Source organism: Corapipo altera, unplaced genomic scaffold, assembly GCF_003945725.1.
Source record: "Corapipo altera isolate COAL_440 unplaced genomic scaffold, ASM394572v1 343, whole genome shotgun sequence".
Taxonomy (NCBI): Eukaryota; Metazoa; Chordata; class Aves; order Passeriformes; family Pipridae; genus Corapipo; species Corapipo altera.
The window spans coordinates 6,262,117-6,286,166 of record NW_020884913.1 but is presented as its reverse complement, the minus strand read 5'-3'; the positions used below and the strand labels follow the sequence as shown (position 1 = coordinate 6,286,166).

At 49.0% G+C, this 24,050-nt stretch overlaps 2 protein-coding genes across 2 annotated transcripts; one reads left to right on the top strand and one right to left on the bottom strand.

Annotated features, from left to right (window-relative positions):
* Window positions 1-1,742: 1,742 nt before the first annotated feature.
* GALR2 (galanin receptor 2) lies at window positions 1,743-4,954 on the bottom strand. The gene is made up of 2 exons (XM_027654310.1): window positions 4,612-4,954; window positions 1,743-3,279 (listed from the first exon to the last, which is right to left on the bottom strand). Exons 1-2 carry the CDS (start codon window positions 4,950-4,952, stop codon window positions 2,499-2,501), a joined length of 1,122 nt encoding a protein of 373 aa, XP_027510111.1. The 5' UTR covers window positions 4,953-4,954; the 3' UTR covers window positions 1,743-2,498.
* A 3,906-nt stretch (window positions 4,955-8,860) lies between these two features.
* SRP68 (signal recognition particle 68) lies at window positions 8,861-22,974 on the top strand. The gene is made up of 16 exons (XM_027654309.1): window positions 8,861-9,014; window positions 10,986-11,052; window positions 11,590-11,703; window positions 12,309-12,504; window positions 13,259-13,341; window positions 13,573-13,682; window positions 14,052-14,134; window positions 14,367-14,507; window positions 17,782-17,880; window positions 18,195-18,259; window positions 18,566-18,725; window positions 19,373-19,467; window positions 19,711-19,840; window positions 20,260-20,335; window positions 21,167-21,219; window positions 21,643-22,974. The coding sequence occupies exons 1-16, from the start codon at window positions 8,867-8,869 to the stop codon at window positions 21,868-21,870; spliced, it is 1,848 nt and encodes a 615-aa protein (XP_027510110.1). The 5' UTR covers window positions 8,861-8,866; the 3' UTR covers window positions 21,871-22,974.
* The last annotated feature ends 1,076 nt before the right edge of the window (window positions 22,975-24,050 follow it).

The following is a 24,050-nucleotide window of genomic DNA, read 5'->3' as shown; positions in this document are numbered from 1 at the left end:
GGCCTGTGCTGGGGCTGTGCCAGGATCTGGGTGTCTCCTACCTGCTGCCTCCTAATACTGGGGAGCAAATTTGGCAGAGTAAGTGTTTGAAAACAAAACAAAGCCACAAACCAAAACAACTTCTTTAACTCCAGTGATAAATCCATGTGCTGCAAAGTTCACATTAACTGAGGTTTCAGCTAAGTGTCCCTCATGTCCCTGTGCACTCTTGGACTTGAGAGCTGACTTTAGCCTATTTATTTTCCACTCCCTATTGAATATGCTTTTATTAAATTTTAACTGGAACAGGGGGACTTGCACTGATCTTAATTTAAGACAAGACCTCCCAAGGGAACAGACCAGGAGCCTGCCTCCCTCAGCTGGGAGGGTGCTGAGTAGCAGCAGGTCGTGATACTCTTGTCTTTTCCTGATATGCTCCGTTATTTGTGCGGGAAAGTCACTTCCCAACATGGTTTTGTGTGGCAGAAAAACCTTTTGGTGCCCTGGGAGGTGAGTTAGAGGTGTCCTAGGATGTGCCTTCAAAGTAGTCATGGGTGGCTGGGCAGCTCTAGAACAGTTAGCAGGGTAGGGCAGGTCTCAGCTGTGGGCTTGGAGGGCTCTTGGAAAGGCTGGGGTGGGAAGGAGGGGAGCAGGGTCAGTGTCTGCTCTGGGATGCTCTGCTTTCATGAGCAGAGAGGGGACAGCCATGCCAGCCCATGTCCTTGGGCAGTGCAGAGGTGATGGGTCAACATCTCCATCCCCAAGGTGAGCTGATAACTATCCAGGAGAGGGGATTGAACCCCTTGGTGTGTGTGGGATCCATCAGAGCCAGATCCTGCAGCCCTCTGAGCAGAGGTAGATGAGCGCAGGAGGAAGATAAGGCTTTAACTGTGTTTGTGTAGCTGATCCAGTGTTTTCCCTGGCTGTAAAGGGTTGAGCAGGGAGATAAATCCAGATATAATTAATGGAGCTGTTTATATGCTGCTCTCTGTGACTTACGCTGCAAGCAAGCCGAGACTAAATATCACAGTTATTGATATGAGGCAGTGGCTGATTTATGGCCCTTTGTATTGGGGCAGGAAGATCTGGTTATAATAACACTCAGCAGGGGAAAAGAAATTATTTATAGCCAAAAGCTTCTCAGGAAGAAAGGCCAAGCATTGGGGAGGGGTGAAGGAGGGCTGTGTCCTGACCAGACAGCCAGGGAGAACCAGGGTCCCGGACAGAAATAGCCTCCTGCAATGCAGCCCAGTCCTGGAGAGTTCTGCCTTGGAGATTCACAAGAGGGAAATCTGTGCAGACAGCTCATCCCAGCTCCTGTGCACTTTCACTGCCACCTCTGGCTGTGCTCTGCCACAGGGTTTTCAAAAGAGTTAATTGATCCTACTCCAGTGATGCTCTTGTGGTACAGAAATGAGGGCTTTCATTTAAGGCCCTCAGCTGCTGGTGGTCACAGGGCTCTGCTCTCACAGAGCCTTTGCAGTGCAATGAGCAGGAGGTTGTGAATCACACCAGCCTCTCATGGGCAGGTACAACTGTATGAAGAGGGTACAGTGACATTCCTGTGCCACAGTGACCCCCCTCCATGGATGTGCTTGGACATAATCCACATCCTCCACCCCTTCCACCCTCAGCTTCCCTCTATCCAGCAGGTCCCACCACCCCTCCAGCACCCTCCTCTCCCCCCCTGCAGCTGTGGGGTGTCTCAAGGGAGCTGAACACAGGAGGTGAGATGAAGAGGCTTTATTAAGGCTTTCCTGACTGGCTGGGGATGACCCCCAGCTCTCACACAGCCCTGGCTGTCCAGTCCCACACTGTGGCTACAGGGAAGCAGTGCTGCTGCTCTGCTTCGCTCTTCTCCACAATCACCTCACTTTGATGAGAGGCTGAGCCGTACCCGAGCTGTCCAAGGCATTCAAATCCTCCCCCAGTGTGGTCCTGTCCCACTCAGGTTCCCCTCCTGCAGGGCCATGGCTGTGCTCCCTCAGCAAACAGCCTCCATCCCTTCTGGTCCTTGGTGACCTTCTATGCTTCTCTCCTGGATTTTCCTGAGCTGGGTTTATGCCCACACAGCTGTGTCCAGAGCTGTCCTAGGATGCAGCTCCTGTACCAGGTCACAAACAAACCAAGACTTCCCAAATATCCCTAAAAGAGCACCCCACTAACTCCAGCCAAATGCTGTGTTGGTTGGAGGGACCAGAGCTTTCAACAACCTCCAGGTGTAGTTGCAACAGGGCGTAAGTCTGTCCGTGGCAGAGGAACAGGTGATTACACCAGAGTGGATTTGGGGGGCTTGATCTCTACTATCAGCAAGTGCTTGGTGGAAGCAAATCCTGACCTTGGATCCTTGGTCAGCTGCTTGGCTGAGTTGGTATCAGCAGCATCATCACTGTTATGACATCTGGGTCCACTTGAATGGAAAGAGTCCGACCGGCCACATTTCAACCCAAAATGTAGCCTGTCCCCAGGCCTGCCATGCTGCAGGAGCCTGCAAAGCCATGGGGTGGGGAGAAGCTCTGCTAGCTGACACTGAAGGTGACGAAGGAGCCATCTCCTTTGTGCTGCTGTCCCACCAGCTCCACCTCCCCCCAGGGCTGGGCTGGGACCCTGCAGCGCGCGGAGGAGCGGCCGGGCAGGGCCTCGCTGAGCTGGGTCACCTCGCTGAGCTCTGCCTCCAGCGTGCTGACGGTGTTGGTCACCTGGGCCACGTGCACCCTGTGGGCTGCCTTCTTGTGCAGGAGGCAGCTGAAGATCTTCTTGAAGCCCTTGCGGAAGTGTTTGGAGACCAGGGCATAGACGATGGGATTGACGCAGGAGTTGGCGTAGGAGATGACGTGTGACAGGATGCGGAGCACGTACGTGGAGTGGTTGAGGGGGAAGTACCCGAACCAGACGCAGAGGATGACCAGGTGGTGGGGCAGCCAACAGAGGCAGAACAGCACGGCCACAATGATGATCATCCTGGTGACCTTCCGCTTGGCCTTCTTGGACTCGGACATGTCTTGGAGAGGGTCCACGGACTTCCACAGGTAGCGAATAGTCCGCACGTAAGTGAGGCTCAGGATCAGCACCGGGATGATGTAGCTGAAGACAAAGGTGCAGATGTCCATGACCTTGCGCTGGGAGACCTCCCAGATGGGGTGGCACACGGTCAGGTTGGCCAGCTGGAATTCCTGGTAGTAGCTGAGGTAAGGGCCCGAGAAGATGAAGGAAAGCCCCCAGATGAGGCCGATGGCCATGAGGGCGTTCCGGGGTGTCCTCAGCTCCCTCGAGTGCAGGGGGTATCGTATGGCCAAATACCTGTGTGGGAAAGGGAGAGGGACACAGCTGCAGTCCTGAGGAGGACACAGAGAGAGCATCTCTGGGAGCAGATTGGAGGAAGGGCACAAGGGATGGATTTGAGCTTTCCAGGGCAATTAGTTACACAACTGATTCCCTGGTGCTTCGCAGAGTCCATGCACAGCACAGAATGAGGAAGATCCTCACCCAACCCTGTCCCGTCACCTTTTCTGCTCCCAGCAGTACTTGTGGAGACAAGGGGTATGGTTCCCTTCTGTCCCTCTCCCTAATCCAGCAGATCCTTACTTGATCATCACTCTGCCTGGCAGAGCACAAATGATAGCAGCAGTGTGGATACAAAGGCAGGAGCAAGTCCCCAAGATCCCCAGACACAGCATTCCTCACACTGGCACACATGAAAGCACATCACCCCTTTTCAGTTCTGTAATTAGCTGGTTCCCTAATTACACCCAGAACTGGGGGCCTGTGCTACCTCCCTAGCTTGGCACCTCTGTTCCTCCAGCTCAGTGGGACATGGAAGGAGAGGCAGCCCCTGGCCATGTTTTAGCTCCTGGGGATGCTGTCCCAGCACCTGCTTGGATGGCAGGACACATTCAGCCCAGCTCTGGGGCTGCCATGGCTCTTCCCATGGACTTTCCACATCCCATCTTGCAGGTTTCAGGCACAGAGCAGAGCAGCACCAGGAGCTCCCTGCCTCTCACTCACTGCAGGTTCATAACTCATCTGCCCTTGCAGAGTCAGGGGCTGAGTGAGCATGAGGTAAAGCTCAGGCAGGAATAACAGCCTTCCTGGCTAAAAACTACCTTGGAAAAGGGACAACCACTGGAGCAAGGGGACAGCACTGGGACAAAAAGGGGCTTTTTGCTAATGAAAGGGGAGGGTGGGAAAATCAGTGTCTCAGCTCAAATATCCCAGTGGCTTTTTCTCCTTGAGGTTTGTCTGCTTTGCTGGGGGCTATTGGGAGGGTCAGGGCTCTCTCCATGCATCCCAGGGAGAGCCACAACTGCACAGGGACTGAGCTTTGTTTTTCTCTGGTTTTCCATTTCAACTGCCAGAGCCCAGTCCTACAGCTTTGGGGTCTGAAATCTTCCTCCAGCTGGGCACTGAGGACAGGGGTCGCAGTCCCAGCCCTCTGGTAGACCCCCTCCCTGGTGGTTTTATTTCCTTGCACACATCAACTGGAAAATGCTCCTGGATTCCTCTAGGAGCCCTGGGAGATGGCAGCAATCAGGGTATAACTCCAGGGGTTTCTGTCTCCTCTCTGCCTAGGGGGGATCCAGAGAAAGGGGACCCTCAGGGTGCAGGGAGCCCCCCCCATTCCCTTTTTCCTACCTGTCGAGGGAGACGGTGGCCAGGGTGAAACTGCTGGCATACATGGTGAGGTAGATGAAGAAGTGGACAGCCTTGCACATGAAGGGCCCAAACACCCACCCCTCCAGGGTGTAGATGGTGGCTTGGAAGGGGACGCAGAAGAGGATGAAGCAGAGGTCGGCCACCCCCAGGTTGAGGATGAAGAGGTTGGTGGTGTTCTTCACCTGCTCGTTGCGCAGCAGCACGGCCAGGACCAGGCTGTTGCCCACCGTGCCCACGAGGAAGATGACGAGGTACACCAGGGGGATGATCACGGACTCGGGATGCCAGTCCCCCTCGGAGCCTGCCGTGGAGCTGTTCATGGCCGGGAGTGCACGGAGAGGGGATGGATGGGGGGAAAACGTGTGGAGAAGGCACCGGGCAGGCAGAGAGGCTGCGGGAGTGCAGGGGAAAGGGGTGCACGGAGAGGTCAGTGAGGGGTGGATCAGGGACTGCACGGGAAAAGGGGTGCACAGAGAGTACCTGGGGAGTGCAGAAGGGATACAGGGGCAAAGGGGGCGCAGGGAATGCAGTGAGGAGTGCAGCAGGGATGCAAAGGAAAAGGGGGTGCAGGGAGAGGTCAGCAGGGATTTCACGGGGAAGGGGGTGCAGGGAGAGCACGCTGGAGAGCACAGGAGGGATGCACGGGGAAAGGGGGTGCAGGCAGAGTGCGGTGGGGAGCACAGAAGGGATGCAAAGGAGAAGGGGGTGGACGGAGAGGTCAGCGAGGAGCGCACCGCGAACGCGCAGGGAAGGGGTGAAGGGAAAAAGGGGCGCACGGAGAGTGCACGGGAGATGCCCGGGAGAGGGGGTGCAGGGAGAGCCGGCGCGGGGGGATGCAGGGGGGAGCTGGGCGCCCTTCACCTCCTCCGGGATCGACGGGAGCCCGCGGCCGCTCGGTGCGGCTCCGGCGGTGCGGATCCAGCGCTCTCCGTGCGCCGCCGGAGCGGGGGGGCCCCGGGGCGGCTCCGGGGCGGCCGCTCCCGCCCGGCCCCGCGCATCGCGCCCCGAGCCCGGGGAGGGGATCCCGGGCCCTCCCGCTGCCCGTGGGGAGCCCTCCCGGGCACAGGGGCTCGGGGCGGGGGCGCTTTGCCCCAGTGCGAGGTAAATATCTGTTAGTGATGTTACACCCAGGGCCGGGGCTGGGTGCCCCAAAGGGAGCTGGCACCCAAAGTCTGGAGGTTTTTCCTTATTGCTTCCCCGTGCAGCAGTCACTGGGAGAGGGCTTGTTCAACCCCAGGGGCTGCAGGGCTGTTTTTTTAGGAATGGAGGTTCCTCTCCGACTGCAAATGTGTCCAGCATGCAGCTAAATCCTTGCACCAAAGCACCCGAGGTGAGCCCAGGTTTGCAGGAGAAACCACGTTTCTCCCCAGGGCTGGGGGGTCAGGGTGATTCACTGCAGCGAGAACAGATTTTTGTCACGTCTTGTCTTCTTTTCCTGCAAAAATTGCTCAGAGCCTTTACAGATGGAAGTCTTGGGACTGGCCGGTGCAATCAGCTCTCCAAGGACTCTTCAGGTGGCCCCCAGGCTGCTTTGCTTTGTTCCTATGGAGAGAGAGAAATATTTAATGCATCAATTACTCCTGTATCTGACCCACTCCACAGCTTCCCAGTTCACGGACGTTCAGAGCTGAGCCTGCTGGCAGTGCTGGGAGCTCTGGGGACACTCACAGCCCTGTGACATTGCCAGTATAGGCTACAGAGCCCTTTTCACCCTCAGCAGCCCACAAGAAGCCCCACAAAGTCAGCTCCTGTTTGGACAAGGTATATGGGAAGGTGGATAGACCCCTTCGGTGTGAGGATGAGATGCTCCTGACATTATCTTGCAGGCAATTAGGAGCAGAACAGGGGAGAACTGGCCATCCCACAGGGTTCAAGGAGGTGCTAAGACACAGACTGTAGCTCTGCCTCCCTCTCCTGTTCCCAGACTGGCCACATTCCCCTCAGGGAATCACTCCTGGCCTCAACAAGGGCTGAGCCACATCCCCAGCCATGACCATGGAGGTTGCATGGCCAGCTCGTGGGGAAAGCCCAGCCCCAGGGAGTTTTTACCCTTGGGAAATTGCCCCAGTTCCAGGGAGGTTTCACCCCATGGGATCTGCCCTGTGTCCTCAAGTACCCATTGCAGGGCACTGGTATTTGAGTGATGACACTGGTGGTGTCTTTGGTCTCCCTTGAGCTGTGGTCAGCTCTCAGATAGGCCAGGTCCACCCTTGTGCTGCAGGGTGAGATTATTAAAAAAAAAATAACAAAGGAAAACACTCAGTTTCTTCCTGAACACCAGCACAGCTCACAGCCTGCAGCGCTGTACACAAAGATTAGTAGCAGAATCCCTCATCCAAAAACTGCAAAATAAGTTCTTGGCCTGAGACACAGATGGGTTATTTGGGCAGGGGTGCAGCAGGATGGGGATCTGGCCTCCAAATCCCCAAAAGGAAAAGTCACATTATAAGGCTACCAGCCCTCCCAGACTGCAGGGGCAGGCAGCACTGGGAGGGTCTGTGCATGGTGTGAGTGTTTGGAGCTGGTAACCCTCACTGGATTTATCCCTGCCACACCAAAGGCAGCTCAGCCCCGCTTCAAGGCTCTCACCAAGGCTCTGCTCGACACAGTGCTGCAGGTTTGTGTGGTCCTCCTCTCCCTCTGCCCTGCAGCAGGAATCTACACATCGAGCCAGTGGTTGGCAGCTTTATCCTTCCATTTACAGACTCCAGAGGAGCAGCAAAGTTTTGTGTCAGTGTATGGGGAAGAGACGTGCCTGTGCCACACCTGATGGCTGCTCTGGCATTGGAGTGGGTCCCTTGGGGGGTGACATGCATGTGGGGCACCTGAAGGTGGGTGCTGCCTTTATCAGTCTGTCTGAACCGCAGAGAGGAGCAGTTGTTCATAAAACAGGCTTTAATTGCCATGTCTGCTTAGTTCAGCATCATCCTGGAGCACAGTTTGGTTTAGAGAGGGAATGGATTCCTGGGAGATGAGATGTGTTGGGAACCTGGAGCAGACAGACACAGTTTAAGAGATTTGCCACAGAAAGCTGCAGCTTGAGGACACGGTTGATTTTTTGTTTTATTTTTTCCCTTTGAGTTTCCTGTCCATGAGAAGAAAGGAGAACTTTGGAAGCAGGAATAAGAGATCACAGCCGAACTCCTGGAAGTGGAGAAGAGCCAAAATTGCTGCTCGCTGTAGTGTGGCAGCAGCAAAGAGCAGCCAGGCAGGCAGAGCCCAGGCTGGCAAAGATAGGCCTGGGCCTGGTGGGAGCAGCTCTGGGAGCAGCTTGTACCACTCACTATTATAACCACTATATTTGTGTAAATATTTAGGATCAGGTATTCAAAACAGTTTGAGTTGTGTCCCTAATGAGGTATCTCCAAGCTTGGTTCAAATATTTAAAACCCATGTGCAAGAGGACCTGGTTTTAAGCGCTTCTCCCAGGTAGCAGGCATAAATCCATTTTGATACCTTTAAATAGCTCCAGGGAAGTGCCGCTGGATTTGTGTGTGTTTGGGGCTTTGAAGTAGGGACACAGGGTCTCTTTAACCAGGTACACAGCCCAAGGGGGGCAAAGACAGTGGGAGGGGGGAGATTTTTGGGGCTGATGTGGATCTTCTTTGGGGTGGGTGGGACAGGGTTGGGGGGTGACCCTGGGGGCCAATTTGGGGGTCAGCCCTGGGGTGGGTGTCAGAGACAGGGTTTGGGGGTGACCCTGGGGGCCAGTTTGGGGGGCAGTGCTATGGTGTGTGAGTGGGACAGGATTAAGGATGTGACCCTGGGGGCTGATTTGGGGGTCAGCCCTGGTGTGGGTGAGTGGGACAGGGTTGGGGGGGTGACCCTGGGGGCCAGTTTGCGGGTCAGTACCAGGGTGTGTGAGTGGGACAGGGTTAAGGATGGGACCCTGGGGGCTGATTTGGGGGTCAGTACCAGGGTGTGTGAGTGGAACAGGGTTAAGGATGTGACCCTGGGGGCTGATTTGGGGTCAGCCCTGGTGGGAGTGACCCTGGGGCAGAGGAGTCTGACTGGGCTGGGGGGCTCAGACTGGGTGTGACTGAGCGGGACAAGGGCAGGAGGGCCGAGGGTGGATGTACCAAACGCAGGGTGAGCCCCAGCGCCCAGAGTGTCCCCGAACCCCCCTGATCCCCTCCCGGGATCCCCCCGGCCGGTCCTCCCCGTTCCCGGCAGCCTCCGCGCCGGCCCCTCGCGCCGCTGCCCGGCCCGTGATGCACCGCGGCGCTGGCGCAAGATGGCGGCGGAGCGTCAGGGCGGCGGTGGCGGCCGCGGGGCCGGGGCGGAGGAGAACCGGGACGGCAGGGACGGCAAAGACAACAAGGAGAACGAGCGGCCCGCCGCGCCGCAGCCCGGTGGCCTCGGCGACAGCCTGGGCTTGGAGAGCATCCTGCGTCGCGGCGGAGGGCGGGGGGGAGCGTGGCAGGCCCGGCCCCGTGGGCGGCGGGGGGACGTGGCGGCAGCGCGGGGATCGCGGGGCCCGGAGGACGCGGCCCCGCGGGGAGGGACGGGGGGCAGCGGGGACTCCCCGGGTCGGGCCCCGTGCGGTGCTGGCCAGGCCGGGCCCCGTGCGGTGCTGGCCCGGCCGGGCGTGAGGGGTTGGTTTGTGTAAAACGGCCCAGCCCGGCATTCCTGAGGTGTGGATTTGTGCTCTGCCTGTGCGGCTTCTCCTTCCGAACCGCGTGGCAGCTGGAGCCAGCCCCCACGGCGGAGCTCTGTGCTGGGTTGTGTGCTTTAGATAGGAGCAGGTCACTTCTGAGCTGCTGGTTGTAATATTAAAGCTTGAAGCAGTAATGGATAAAAAAAATCTTAACAGGTGCGCTGAGGTAGCAAACCGCCTCTTGGCGGGTTTAGTGCTTCCAAATTCTGATGTGGCCTGTAAAGCTCGTGGAGGTTTTGTGAAACTTTGATGTGAAACTAGTCCAGCTGCACAGCTGTGGGAGAGCTGGGGTGTATTTATCTTCTGGGTCAGAGGAAAACCCAGGTGAAATGAGGTTGTAGCTTTCCACGTGGCATATGGCAAGTGGTGTGCAGTCCATAACTGTGGAGTAAGATGCAGACATGGCAATTGCCCTGCTAATGTTGGGAATATCTAAATCAATGAAAAAGTACATAATACAGGGAGTATGAATTCAGGAAGTAACTGCACAGGATAAAAGAAAGTCTAAAAAAAATCTTGGGTAGACAGGAAGGATGAGGAGGGCTGTGTTGAGACATTACAGTTTGAATTGTTCGTTCCACAAATACGAAATAACTCAGTGTAGTAACTATTTGTGCAGGTTCTTAATACTTGAGAGACTTAATTTTAGGTGTAGTTACAAGAAAACATTTTGATAGACATTGACATTTTAAACTTTAAATGTTTGGTGGTTTCTTTAGGTATCGTATTAGTGTTTCTTTTCAAGGGGTTGTTGTACAGGCTGGGTTTGGGTTTTGGGTGTTTTTTAAACGCTTCTTGATAAAGCTTAAAAGGGAAATTTTAGGACATAAATATATATAGCACAGAGATTTCCTGTTTGTGGTGGAGATTGTATTTCACAAAATAATCTGCTTTGTAAATGGTGTGAAAAGCATCAGCAGATTTACCACAATATGGTGTATTATTTACTTGGTAGCATCAGTTAGGCAATAAAAGAACTACAGGATGCACAGAAATTGGCAAATACACTGAAGAGTGCAGAGACTGGATGGGAATGATGGAGTGATGGTATCCCAGGTCACAGGGCAGTGCATTCTGTCACAGATGTTTGTTACAGTTGTGCAGCAAGACTAGAAATATGGTGAAAAACTGAGCAGAAAATCAGCCCTTGAGTTCTTTTGAGGAGGTTCTGTGTTCAGAAAGCTGTTTGTTTGTGGAAGCTGTGTGGGGAAGTCAGCAGTGATTCTGTTCAGGGTGTTTGTGTTCTTTTGGGAGATGGAAGGTTTAAGGGCAGGAAAGCTTCCCTCTCCCTCAGTTTTGCCAACAAGACCATATCACAAGCATGGCTGGGGAGGCTGTGTAGCCAGGCTGAGGCAGTCAGTTGTATGAGCCTGGATGTGTCTGTTGGCACAGCTTATCCCAAAATGAGCTCCAGTGAAGCAACACTCCCGTGGATGTCTGTAGGAGAAGGAGCTTGAGGTTTGTCTGAGTCCTGGCCTTGCTGGTGTTCGTGAGCTCTGAAGTGAGCAGCGGAGTCATGAGGTGCTTTAGAACCATCAGTTCCCTCAGCTGTGTGTTTTTAGGAGCTTTTGGGGTGCCCCTCTGTTCACAGCACATTTGTTTAACGGGACCTATAGAGTTCCCTTCCATTATTTTGGGGTGGAACAAGGGGCTGGTGACAAACTGTGCTGTCCATGTGCCTTAACATGAGTCGCAGTCCTGCAGATCGTGAAGGAGTCACAGCAGCAGCACGGTTTGAGACATGGGGACTTCCAGAGGTACAGGTTAGTACTGGGATTTCCTCCTGTGGCTTGGCTTCTCTTAATTTAAAAACTAAAGCCCTTGTAACAGGCAACAAAACCCATCTGCCAAGTAAATACCCCTGGCTGGTTGTTCCATGTGAGCTGGTCGATATATGCTGGTCTCTGTTCGCTGCAACATTCTGTGGCTGTGCCATTTAGGAGGGTTCACACAGGCTCTTTTTTCTCTCCATTGCCCTGAAGAGCTTGTTTGTTAACACCTGTGTGATGTCAGTATTCAATAAACACGCATAAACCAATCTGTAATGAGAACATCATTCTGGTTTTTCAAGATCAGGGATTATTATATGTCTTCTTACCTTTCTTATTTTCTATTAACTGCTGTTTTACAGGCAGTGTCTGAGCTACCTCTTACCATATGTCAGACATGGAGTTCCTAGTTGTTAAGCATGGCCTGGCACAGCCTTTAGTCCTTTTTTCCCTGTTTGGATAGAGCAGTAAGCAGAAGGAAAGTTGTTCTTTGGCCAAACTGACTGTGGTTGTCTTTTTTTTTTTTTTTAGGGGTTATTGCTCCCGCAGGCTACGGAGGCTCCGAAAAACTCTCAACTTCAAGATGGGCAACAGGCACAAGTTCACTGGGAAGAAAGTAACTGAGGAGATTCTCTCAGACAACAGGTACAGAATGGAATTGAATACTCAGGTTATTAGTGAAGAGTTTCACTTCAATAATTTCTTTTCATGTGGATGTGGTGGAAGAATTCTGTACAATATGCTCAGAAACGTTTCTTTTCAGAGGTGTGTGTTGTTGATATTAATAAAAGATAAAAGCCAGGATTTTGGGCTCATTTCCCATCTTTTTATGTCAGGAATGAAAAGGAACACTTGAAACATCTGCTGTCTCCTCTTTTTCTGTGGGAAAAGAACACGTTGTGCTGCGTTCACCTGAGTTGTTAAGAACATACTGAACCCCTTTGAAGAACGACCCAAAATGATAAATTCTTTGTCTTTTCAATGTCTGTGGAGCTATAGAATAGTTGCAAATTCTCTTCCTCAGTGGGATAATTGCATTTCTGAGTGAGAAACACAGCAGAAAGCAGTTAGGAATGATATGACTTTGTGTGCTTAGAATGTTAAGAAACATTCAAGCTGATCAAGCGCGAAACACGATCAAGCTGAACTTCCGTTACCAAGCTTTGCAGATCCCGTGGCGAAGAACTGATGGTGATGTAATTCTCGTTTGGATGCCATTATTTCCTCATTAATCCCTCTGTGCCCTGCAGGTATTTGCTGTTGATCCTGATGGATGCAGAGAGGGCCTGGAGCTATGCCATGCAGCTGAAGCAGGAGGCCAACACGGAGCCCCGCAAACGCTTCCACCTGCTGTCGCGGCTGCGCAAAGCTGTGAAACACGCCGAGGAGCTGGAGAGGCTCTGTGAGAGCAACAGGGTGGATGCCAAGACAAAGCTGGAAGCACAGGTAATCACTGGTACTTTGATCTTGTTTTACAGCAACCTTTGGATTTGGGGTGATGAGATAAGGACTGTTAGCAATGGATACTCAAAAAAAGTAAAAATGGTTGAGGGAGGCTAAGGTGATGCAACACAGCCTAAGAAACTGTGCTTATCTGTTGAGTTATCTTTATTAAATGCCCTGAGATAACCACCTAGAACACAAGATCTGGAGCTTCTAATTCCTGGAAATTAGAAAGCAACTGTGTTGTGACACCGGTCTCTTTGAACAAGGGGATTTAGTACCATGCTCAGTTACTTAAACTGCCATTTTATAGCATATTGCTGGAAAAAAAATGTTTTGTAGCATCAGTGGGCCGTGTTGACTGCATAACAAGCAAGAAATATCTTTGCTTTAATCTCTGAGCAGCCCTGTCTAGTGGAAGGTGTCCCTGTCCATGGCAGGGGGGTTGGAGCTAGATGATCTTTAGGGTCTCTTCCAGCAATCAATTCTGTGATTCCATTCCATGATTCTTTGATTCCTTAGAAATGTAGCAGTGAAAAAACTTAGAAAACTGAAACTTAGAAATGTCTCAGTTAAAGAAGAAAAGGTAGGTAGGTGGTAGCCTGTCATCCAGATCAGTTGCCTTCTGTGGGAAGACCAAACAAAAAGGGCAGGGCTCAGTCACTCACTGCAGGTGTCGCAGCAGCTTTGTATTAAAGGTTGTAGTAATCAGGCCGTGGATCTTGGGTGAATTCCCTTGCCCCTGCTCTGTCTGCAGGCGTACATGGCTTACCTCACTGGGATGCTTCGCTTCGAGCACCAGGAGTGGAAGGCAGCAATGGAGGCTTTCAACAAATGCAAGTGAGTTCCCCCACTTCACCAGCTTCGTTTAGTAAATAGCATTTAACCAGTGGGCTAAGTGTATGTACAGTAGGTACAGCAACTCTGAGTTGTTTAGTTAACTGTGCACTTAACCAGGAGGTGCTATGAAGAAACAGCATCCTCCAGAGCAGAGACACAAACTCCTCCCTTGGGATAACACCCACAAAGGGCACCACATCCTGCAGCGTTAATATTTGTTCTTTGCTGTAGGACCATTTATGAAAAACTGGCCAATGCTTTCACAGAAGAACAAGCTGTGCTGTATAACCAGCGTGTGGAAGAGATCTCGCCCAACATCCGCTACTGTGCCTATAACATTGGTAAGGGAAGGGGGTGCCTGATCTCCAGCAAAGAGCAAGGCTTGCTCACATGGAAGGGATGTTGATTTAGTTAAATACTACTCTAAGTGACATTGCAGCAAAGCTGTAATATTTCGGGCAAATTCTGAACACCTTCTGGGACAGTTCAGCAGTGGAGAAATAGACTCATTTTGCAACAGCACCTGTGGTTTTGTGTAGAAAGACAAAATAACAGTTTGTGGTGGTTTACCTATGAAGTCAGAATGAAATTGCAAGTTTCTCTCCTTTGTCCCCAGACTGCCAGTATAAAATCTATTGATTAGCTGTTGTGTATGAAAATAGTTTTTGAAGTGGAATGTAAATGTGATCTGGATTTGTGGATTCTCTCAGGTGACCAATCTGCCATGAATGAGTTGATGCAGATGAGACTGAGGTCTGGTGGCACTGAAGGTCTTCTTGCAGAAAAACTGGAGGTAACTTATTTGCACACTTCAACTTGAAACATTCATTGAGAATCTGTTGAGCATGAATATTGCTGCAGCAAACCATTCAAGAGCCAGAATATAACAGAAGCGAGCAAGCAAGCCTGGGCTCTGTGGGAAGCCAAAACACCCTTTGATTTCAAAATAGTTAAATGTAATGTGAATTTAAGAAGTCCTGGATCCCTTTAAGTTCAAGCTCATGATGTGAGTCTGTTCTGTGCAGGCTCTGATCACCCAGACTCGAGCAAAGCAGGCAGCCACGATGAGCGAGGTGGAGTGGAGAGGGAGAACTGTTCCAGTGAAAATAGACAAAGTGAGGATCTTCCTGCTGGGCCTGGCTGACAACGAGGCAGCGATTGCTCAGGTAACCCAGCACTGGCCTTCTGACCATCCTCTTTCCTTCAGAGCAGTGCCTGATACCTGGACTAAAAGCTTTTGAATAATCTTATTTTTTTCAGGGTTGGGGTTGGAAGGCTAAGAGTAAAAGTGGGAATACTGACTGTAACCCAAAGCTGAAGTGTCATTTGGAATAGCTCTCACAGTGTGCTAAGTATTAGTCTGGGAGATCTGTTCTGAGTATTCCTGCTCTTTGAAACAGTGTGCTGCCTTTCAGCAGCAGGATGATGGCCATTATTTGTCTGTCACTTGGGAGTGAAGGTTACATTTTTAAGAGCAACTGGTTTTTAATTACTGTTTTAATTTCTTTAAGCATCTTGCTCAAATGCTCCAATTTCAGGGCAGCTGAAAGAAAAAGGATACATACTAAACACATTATTTTCAGCAACAGAAAGCAATTTGCCAGGTAAAGCAGGTGCTATGAGTTTTATTCCATTCTCTTACTGACTTATGGAAATCCTCAAAAGCAGGAAGAGGATTAATAAATGTGAGGATATAAATCAATCTCACATACAGTGATTCTGAAACACTTCACAGAATCATAGAATACCCTGAGTTAGACAAGGATCATTGAAGTCCAGCTCTCTGGAACTTGTAGTGGCACATACTATGCAGGTCTTTAATATTGTAGTCAGGTTTTTCACATGTGGCTTTTTCCTTGGAAATGGTGACCAGATGGTGTATCCTGCTTTTCAGTGGCTGCATACCCACTTGCAGTTTGAAAAGGCAGTGAAAGGGTCTTCAGTAACAACTGTTACAACTAAAGATGGGCTTGTTGCAGCATAAAAAAACCTTTTGTCACCAGGAGAATAATGATGATAAATAAAAATGGTAAAATGAAAACCCTACAAAGGGATAAGGCAGGAACAGGGGATAGTGTTAAGGAGAGTGTGAGTAGGATAAACAGGATGTGTCTGGGTAGGAAACATGAGTGTTACCCACTCTTGTCAAAATATTATGAATCGAAGGGTGCTGAATGTGTTTGTTTTTAGGAAGCACATACACATGGCCAGCAGGTGGAAGTGCAGCTCAGAGTTCCTTCCTTTAATTTCCATCCTGCCAGGCTGACAGCTGGGCTTTTTCAGTGTAGTTGCCCTCTAAAGCAGTGGCAGAACAGTGGGCTGAACTGGTTTTCATCTTACTTTGTTTTCCTTGGGAGCTGTGACTAAACAGGGGAGTTTTGTGGTTCAGAATCACAGGTAGTTCTGGTGAGAGCTGAGCATGCAGCAGCACTGTTTATATTTCCAGAGGGCTAAAACTTGGAAGCAGTTCTGTAGTTGTGACAGGCAGTCCATCTTCAGCTGAATGCATTGTGGTTCCTGGGATCTTTGGCACCTTTCTGCTCATCTGAGCAGACTGAGTTAAAACCCTGACATAACATCAGTGCTCTGCAGGGTTTAATTAGAAGTAAAACCAATCTGTTGTGGATAAAAATGAAGTTTTTCTCAGCACAATTACACCGTTGCCTTCAATATCCTATTGGTAATGGGAGAAACAGAACAAATAAGCCAAACTGAAATACAAATTGAAGTTTAAAATTGCTTATGGCAGCCCTTTTGTGGGTTTGAAGGTTTGACTTTGAGGGCCCATTGGCTGTAACCAGGTAGAAGTGAGAAGGCTGCAGGGCAGCATGACAGAAGTGTGCTCCTACATGGCATTGCCTCAAGGATTCTGTGCTCATCTCTGGACTGCAGCAAAAAATAACTGTCAGAGGTGTTACACAGTGGTTTAGAACAAATTTAAAAGGAGGATTGAGCACTTCTGGAAGTGGGTTCAGTGGCATCAGTTCCCGTGATGCCCTTTAAGATGAACCTGTGCTGTTCTGTCAGGGCACTTGAATCACCAGCTGTAGCACTTGTATCTCAGTTTTGTGATCTGATCTCTCCCAAATCAGAACATATGTGCATTTATGCATAGAATCATCAGCTCAAGGAGTTTTTGCTTCGAAAGGAAACCCTTTGTTTCATGGCAGGGCCCAGCCCTTTCCCTGTTTGTGCCTGACTGATGATCTGGCCGTGTGTTTTCATTTTTGTGCGTACAGTGAAATTGCTGTGCTGCTCTGGGTGAGGTTGAGAATGCAGTCAGACTCGTCTCTGGTTATTCTCAGGAGTCAGTCCCACCTTAAAAAAATTCTTGCAGCAAATCTTAAATTAAAAGCAAAAAAAAACCAAACCCAAAAAACCCGCCTTCATCTCAGGATACCCGAGGGTTTGTGAGGGAGTAAAAATAACATTCCTTATTGGGTTTGCAAATGTGGGAAGTGGAGAGGCAGAGACTGTAGAGCTCTGTGGAAGATAAACAAGTGAGCCTGTTTTTAGACAGTTTTTTATTCATTTGGACAATTGCAAATTTGTTGCAACAAATTTGTTGCTCATTTTATGCTGTTACTTGGAAGCGGTATAACACAGTGCTGGTGCTCTTTGATCTTCCTTCATTTGCTAAGGTTGAAGTTTGTTTTTGGGCAGTTTTGTATCAGTAAGTCTTGCAGTCCCCACCTGGTTACCAAATGAAGTTGAGTTTGGGAGCTTGTTTAATTAGGTACATGATATGCCAGTAAATTAGGCAGAGATCAGGCTTCAACTTGTTTTTTTAAAGTTGTTTTCAAGTTCTGGTGTTGGGGCAGAAGGCCAAAAGCTGCTTCACTTTTTTGACAAAACCTGTGGCGACAGCAGAAAAGCACTTGGTCATTCCTGCTGCTAAAATACAGGGTTACTGTAAAAAATGCGTCAAACAAGCAAGTTGTTGCCACAGTGAGCATTGCTAGAGTGGGAGTGGAGAAAAGATAATCATCTACATGTTCTTACCACATGAGAAAAATTAAATCAGCATAACAAGAGCTGTCTACATTGGTAGTTTGCCAGTTTGGTGCTGCTCAGCTCTTCAGTTGCTGGGCCTTTCCCACAGTGCAGTCCAGCCTCAGCTGCTCTGGGAGCAGTGCAGGTGCCATCCAGGAAGGGAAGGGAGTTGCTGGGAAGGAAGGTAGCTGGTGCAGGGATGAGGCCATGAGCTGTGTGTGCCAGGCCTTCAGTGCTGCTGAATCCTCAGCACTGACCACATTCCCCATGGTTTCTGGTAGTTTGCTCCCAGGAATGTGTTGCAGACAGGCACAGGTTGGGGTTCTAAATACCCATGAATGTTAAAGTCATAATTTGGGAAAAGCTTTGTTTACTCTCCCCAGTTAATTGGTGCATCATACAAAAATTTCTAATTTCTAAGCTGTCTTGAATCTCCTTTGCTCTCAGGCAGAAAATGAGGAGACAAAGGAGCGTTTGTTTGAGTCTTTGCTCAGTGAGTGCAGAGATGCCATTCAGGCAGTCCGGGAAGAATTGAAACCAGACCAGGTAAGCAGCAAACATCAGCTTCTGTTTCCAGCAACACAGTATTTCTTTGGGGCTGATTTGTTAGTGTTAAACTTGCTTAACAGTAAAAAAGGGCTGAGGTTTCTTTAATAAAGAGCTGCATAAGAGTTACCTTTGAACTTATTCTCTTCAGAACTGAACTGAGGAAGCAGCAGTGTAGAAGCCTTCTCTCTTTTGCCTGAAAGTCTGTTACAGCTTCTATGGTTTACCCAAACCTTGAGTTGCTTCTGTATTTTTCTTCCCTTGTCTGCCAGTTTTAAGTAAATCATGCAGTGTTTTGTCTCCAATGTCCACAGAAACAGCGAGAGCACTCTCTGGAAAATGATTCTGGGAAGGTGTCCAACATCCAGTACTTACACAGGTAAAAGCAAACGTTGCTGTGTGCTGGCGTGAAGCAGTCGTGTTCTTATGTCAGGATTTTACTTTTGTTTGATTTTTGTTTTATGGGGATTTTGTTCTGGGCCTCTCTCATCTCGAAGGATGACTGTACAGATAAGGATCTGATCCGTGCAGCTTCGAAAACATTTCCCTCAAGACTCTCAAGTTGACCTTCCCTGTGTTTTTCCCCCACTAGTACCAGCTCAGACTGGGGGAGGAAGGCGTTTTTCGGAACAAAGAGTAACGTTTGAGTAAGTCTCTGATGGTGTTTTCTCTGTTTTCTTGGTAGTTACCTGACCTACATCAAGCTCTCCACGGCCATCAAGCGCAACGAGAGCATGGCCAAGTCCCTGCAGAAGGCCCTGCTGCAGCAGCAGCGCTCGGACGAGGACGGCAAGCGCACGCCCCGGCCACAGGACCTCATCCGCCTCTACGACATCATTCTGCAGGTAATTCTTTGTCCTTTGGCACAAAAACCTAATGGGGAATAGACAGCAGTGCAGTTGAACTGCCTGTGAAGTCTGAAGTACCTGCAGATACCTTGGAGATGTTCAACATTTACATGAAACACAAAAAAACCCTTCTAACTGTGAGCAGAACGTGCTGCTGGAACGGGTGTCCTTGGTTGTGCACTTTAAAACAGTTTTAAAATAGTCTTTCTGACTCTTTTATGCAGCACCCTCAGAGCTGCCTTAATTTCTGCTGGCCAGGGAAAGTAGCAGCTAAAAATACTTGTTCTTCATAAGCAGTTTTTCAGTTTCTCCCATCATTTTTCTATTAACTGTGGGAGCCTGTGGCTGAAGCAGTTGTGAATGGGAAAGGGAAATGCCTTATGAAAGAATTAGTTCATGTGAAATCTAAGGAGTCTTTGTCCTAATTCCTGTTTGTGTCAGGAAATCTGTCCTGAGGGCAACTTGCACAAGTTTCAATGAGAGTCCTTCACAAGGTTAGAAAACTGATAATTAGAAAACTGGATGGAAAGTATTTCCATGGGAGTGTACTGTTGACTTGTCAGAAGGGGCAGCTTTCTCCTACTGCAGCAGATTCCAGAGGAAAACAGTGCCTGCATTTGTTATTCTGACTCTCCTTTGCACAGAACCTCGTGGAACTGACGCAACTTCCAGGCCTAGAGGAGGACAAGAACTTCCAAAAAGAGATTGGATTGAAGACACTCGTGTACAAAGCTTACAGGTGACTGAGAAACAGCCAGGTTTTCTTTAGCACACATGACATCCTCAAAGGTTGTAACTCCAAAGCTCTGTGTGCTGTACAGGCCTTTGATGCAGTTCCCTCTGCCCTTTTGTGAAATGGAGACTGGATGCTGAGGGGAAACCGGCCAGTGCTACTCTAAGGATATTCCCTGTTACCAGTCCTTTGAGTTGGCAAAAGGTGTGGATAACAAACATGTCAGGAATCCACTCTTTACTGCTGCAGGTGTTTCTTCATTGCCCAGTCCTACGTCCTGGTAAAGAAGTGGAGTGAAGCTCTCGTGTTATATGAACGGGTGCTGAAATACGCCTGGGAAGTTCAGTCAGGAGCTGGAGCTCATAGGAACAGCTTGAAGGTAGGAACCCAGTCCTGTGTGTAGAAGGGAGCTGAAGTTTATGAAGAAGCTCTGTCCCAGTATTTATTGTTAATTAGGTGCCCAGGCCATTACAATTCAAGACTGATCTTTAAGTAGGGAGAGGAGTAATACTCATTATAGCAGAGACTTTCTAGTGATGTGGGAACTCTTCAACAGGCCCTCACCTTGGAGGAGAGGCAGACTTCCTGTAACAACTCCACAACAATTTGCCTCTTTTCCTCACCTGTGCATTTTTTCCTATACAACTTCTGTAGTGCCTGAAGCATGACACTATAGCTTTTCACCTTCTGGGAAAGCTTATCAGCAGTAGGAGTTAGTTCTTTGTCAGGTTTTCCCTTTGCTCTGACTCTTAGACTGGCACATTTCAGGCTTTTAAATGATTTTCTTTAATGCCCTAGGAGCTGCCTGATGTTCAGGATCTGATCACTCAAGTTAATGCAGAGAAATACTCCTTGCAAGCAGCAGCTATATTAGGTGAGTAATATACTACAGACTATACTACAGCTCTGCTCTACTGTGTCTTAAATAATGCCCCTGCAGCTATTTCATTCCTTTTATTTTCATTTTATTTAATTTCTGAAGTTCCAAATGTTTTTCCACTTCACTCTGATTCATGCAGGCTCTGGAAAACTAATTCCCCCCCCCAGTTCTAGCTGCCTCTAGCTGTGTGTAATGCAGGCAGGCAGTGACTGCACACTTGGCATCTTGCTCCCTGCCCAGGGATGTGAAAACCCTTCATGGGGATGGGCCTTTTTAGAAACCTGCACAGAACAGTTTAGTGTTTAATTTTTTTTTTTTTTGCTGCACACAGAATGTCCTTACACATGCCAGTTTTGCCTGGGTGGGAGAACTGCTGGGGAGAGCAGTGATGTTCTGCCCTTTGTCAGTGTCAGTCTGGTCAGTGGAACTTTTGGGAACTGAGTGAACTCTGTGATTTCTTGGGCCGCTGTTTTTGCTGTACCTGCTGCTGGAAACCCAGGATAAGGAATGGATTGCCTGGTCTCTTATTGCTTTAATGTTGCTTTAACAGACCCCCCTGGGGCTGTTCTCATCATCTGCTGCTTTGTGCTTTGGAAATTCCCATGACAATGTGAAGGAGCAGCTCTCCACAACTGCAGAGCTATGTGGGCCATAGCTGAGTGTTTGTGCTCCTCTTAGTCTAGAAAGCAAGTCGATTCTACTGAAAATAGTCTTGCAGAGAGCAAGGATCATAGCTGAGCTTAGAGGCAGCTGGTTCCTGAGACAATCCTACTTTACACTGGGGTCAAGCCTGTTATTCTTACCACTTCTTCTTCAATTTTGCAGATGCAAATGATCCTCATGAGTCTGAGTCTCCATCTCAGGTCAAGGATGGCAAGGTAAGAGCTGAGAGCTCAGGCAGATTCCAGTGGTGCTCTTAAAAAACATCACTTTTAACCTGTTCACCTGAGTGACTCTCACAACTCAAGAAATGTCACACTGGTCGGGATTTGGTTGTGACTGGTTTATTTGGGAGATTTTATTAAGCTTGTTTTCCTTCTGCATGTGCAGAAGGTCCCTGGCACAGTGGAGTTCCTTGGCCAGGAGCTGGGCAGCTGCTTGCAGCTTCTAGGGTGGCCTTTTTCTTTATTTAGCTTTCTCTCTGCACGTGGGAAGGTTTTCCAGAGATCTTTGACAGGGCCCAAGATGCCACACAAGGGAACTTTGGCTTCTTCTGTCTCAGTTGCTGCTCAGTCCTCTTTGCTTGTTTGACCCCATCAGCTTTGATGTGTCTAATTTGTTTCTGCCTCCTTCTCTTTCAGCCACTCTCAGAACGGTTTGAGACTTTCTGCCTGGATCCTTCTCTTGTCAGCAAGCAAGTCAACCTCGTGCACTTCCCACCAGGATTCCAGCCCATTCCATGCAAACCCTTGTTCTTTGACCTGGCCCTTAATCATGTTGCTTTCCCACCTCTGGAGGACAAGGTGGAGCAGAAGGCCAAGAGTGGCCTCACAGGATATATAAAGGGCATTTTTGGATTCAAAAGTTAACCAGGACCCCCAGAGAAACAGAGGTTTTATTCTGTATTGAAGGAAAAGCTCCAAGAGGTTCTAGGACACCAATACCTGCACCTGAAACCAACAGAGGGAAGTTTTACCACCTTCTCTCCTGTGTCCTGTGTGTATGTCTGTGCACTCACATTCTCTCCCAGTGTATTAAAGACAAGCAATTATTCAGAAACAAACACACACTATAAATAGCTGAAAATAATCTGGAGCACAGAGAAATTCCATTTTGGTTGGAGAAGTTCTGTGACCAGTGGCCTGTTCAGGGCCAGTACACATCTACTTAGCAAGGACCAGGGCATAGGTATAATTTGACTCTTCCCTCTGCCCCATTATTTGACACTATAATTTGGTATTTTGGTCTAGAAATTGGGGTGTGATGGGGAAACAGAGGTAAAAGTACATGAGAACTAAACCAGCAAGGTGAGGCTCCCACATGATGGCTGTGGAACAGTAGCCAAGGGGGCTACTTCTCTTTCGCTTTTGAATCCCAGAAGTCTCTGTATTTTTTAAAAATGTAACAGAACTGATAAAATAGAGCCTCTTTCCTTATTGATAAGGATGGCAGATAAGAAATGTTAATGGTTACCCCAGCTGTGGTGGGTGAATTTGTACTCTGGGCCAATAGTATCCTTCTTTATTCATGCACACCTTTTGTTAAATACCTGAATACAGTATAGAACCTATTCCTACAAGGATTTTCCTGGGAAACTAGCTTCATGGGTGGCTTTGGAAATAGCTACTTGCTCTTCATGGGAAGTTGGGTCTCTCATTGTTCATTTTGTCTCTGATCTAAACCTTGCCTGAAAACAAGATGATCTTTTTCTGGAGTTCATTTGTTGCTTTGTTCTTCATCCTTGGTCAGTAGCTACACCTGAAATGAGGGATAAGGAACAGGAGACCAGGAGGTTTGTGAGTGATAAATCATCTCTGTCGTGCCAGACAGCTTTTTTTATAAAGCACCCAGGTGCCACCGTGACAGGCACTTTGAAAATGCAGATAATTTCGTAATTGCGATGACTTAAACAGGAAAAAACCCCACAGCACATGGGCAGAACTGTTCCTAAATAAAGTATTTGGAAGTTTCCACCAGCACTGTGTGGGTTTTCACTCAGCATGTGGCTGGAAGGTGAGGTAGCAGCTTGTTCTGCCTGAACTCCTGCACTCAGTTGTCTGAACTTTGTGTTGTTTCTCCATTTTTAGGTATTGGGGTCGGAAACAGAAGAACTGTTTTAAATGGTCGAATTTTTCCATAGAAATTTTCTATGCAAGGTGCTTGTGAGATGAATGGGGGTAATTAACAATTCCCATTATTTTTGCCCCCATTATTATTTCCCACAAATGTTTGCCTTTTCTGTTCCAAGTTGATTTGATTTGTGAGTTCTCAAAGTACAGAAGGACTCCGTGCTCAGAGAGAGGTAAGACGAGGAGGAGGAGGAACTTCTTGTTTGTGTTTTAATTTTTGCAACATGGAAACAAAATGGAAATTTCTGGTATTATAGCTAATTCCTTTTGTGTCTGGATGCCAGGGGGATTTTACAGGAGAAAGGGAAAGTGGAGCTAAAAGAAACATAAAGGACTTTTTTCATCAGATTGCAATTTCTAGAAAACATGGTCTTGAATGACAGATGTCCCTCTAAAGCCTATTTCCTTTTAGGCAAGGAAAGGCCAGGGAATAGCCAGCACAGGCATCACCTGCTCTGTTTCAGGGTATCTCCTCCTGTGTAAATCCACCTGAGCTGCTCTTTCCCTCTCAACTTTTGTATCAGATCACTGAGAGCTCCCGTTTGGTTTGCACACCAAACTCCTGCTTTCCTACCACGGATCCGTGTGGTGCCTGGATTGACTCCAGGAAAACTTGTACTGCAGCCACTTTCTAGATCGTTACTGTTACAAAAACCGAAGAGCAATTTTACCTCTTTATGCCAAACATCTTTTGACAAGTAACTGATTAGTTGGAGGCAGATAAGAAATTTGAAAACAATAAAGTTTTATTCCTGACCTCCGAGGCGTGGAGTTTGTGTTGAGAACACCGAGCACTCTGCCTCCCAAGCACTCAGAGGATCACGGTCCTGGGGCTACTGAACCCCTGGAGAATGGCCACTTAGCTCTGGAGGAGGATCTTCTCCCCCAAGGCTCAGATAACACCACTCAGAGGTAACTTG

Excerpts from the sequence above, each read along its gene's own strand:
- SRP68 (XM_027654309.1), top strand. The coding sequence starts at position 8,867 with ATGGCGGCGGAGCGTCAGGGCGGCGGTGGCGGCCGCGGGGCCGGGGCG. Across the intron at positions 11,053-11,589 it reads GGGGACTTCCAGAGGTACAG|GGGTTATTGCTCCCGCAGGC; the intron begins GTTAGTACTGGG and ends TTTTTTTTTTAG. Across the intron at positions 21,220-21,642 it reads CTCAGGTCAAGGATGGCAAG|CCACTCTCAGAACGGTTTGA; the intron begins GTAAGAGCTGAG and ends CTTCTCTTTCAG.
- GALR2 (XM_027654310.1), bottom strand. The coding sequence starts at position 4,952 with ATGAACAGCTCCACGGCAGGCTCCGAGGGGGACTGGCATCCCGAGTCC. Across the intron at positions 3,280-4,611 it reads GCCACCGTCTCCCTCGACAG|GTATTTGGCCATACGATACC; the intron begins GTAGGAAAAAGG and ends TTTCCCACACAG.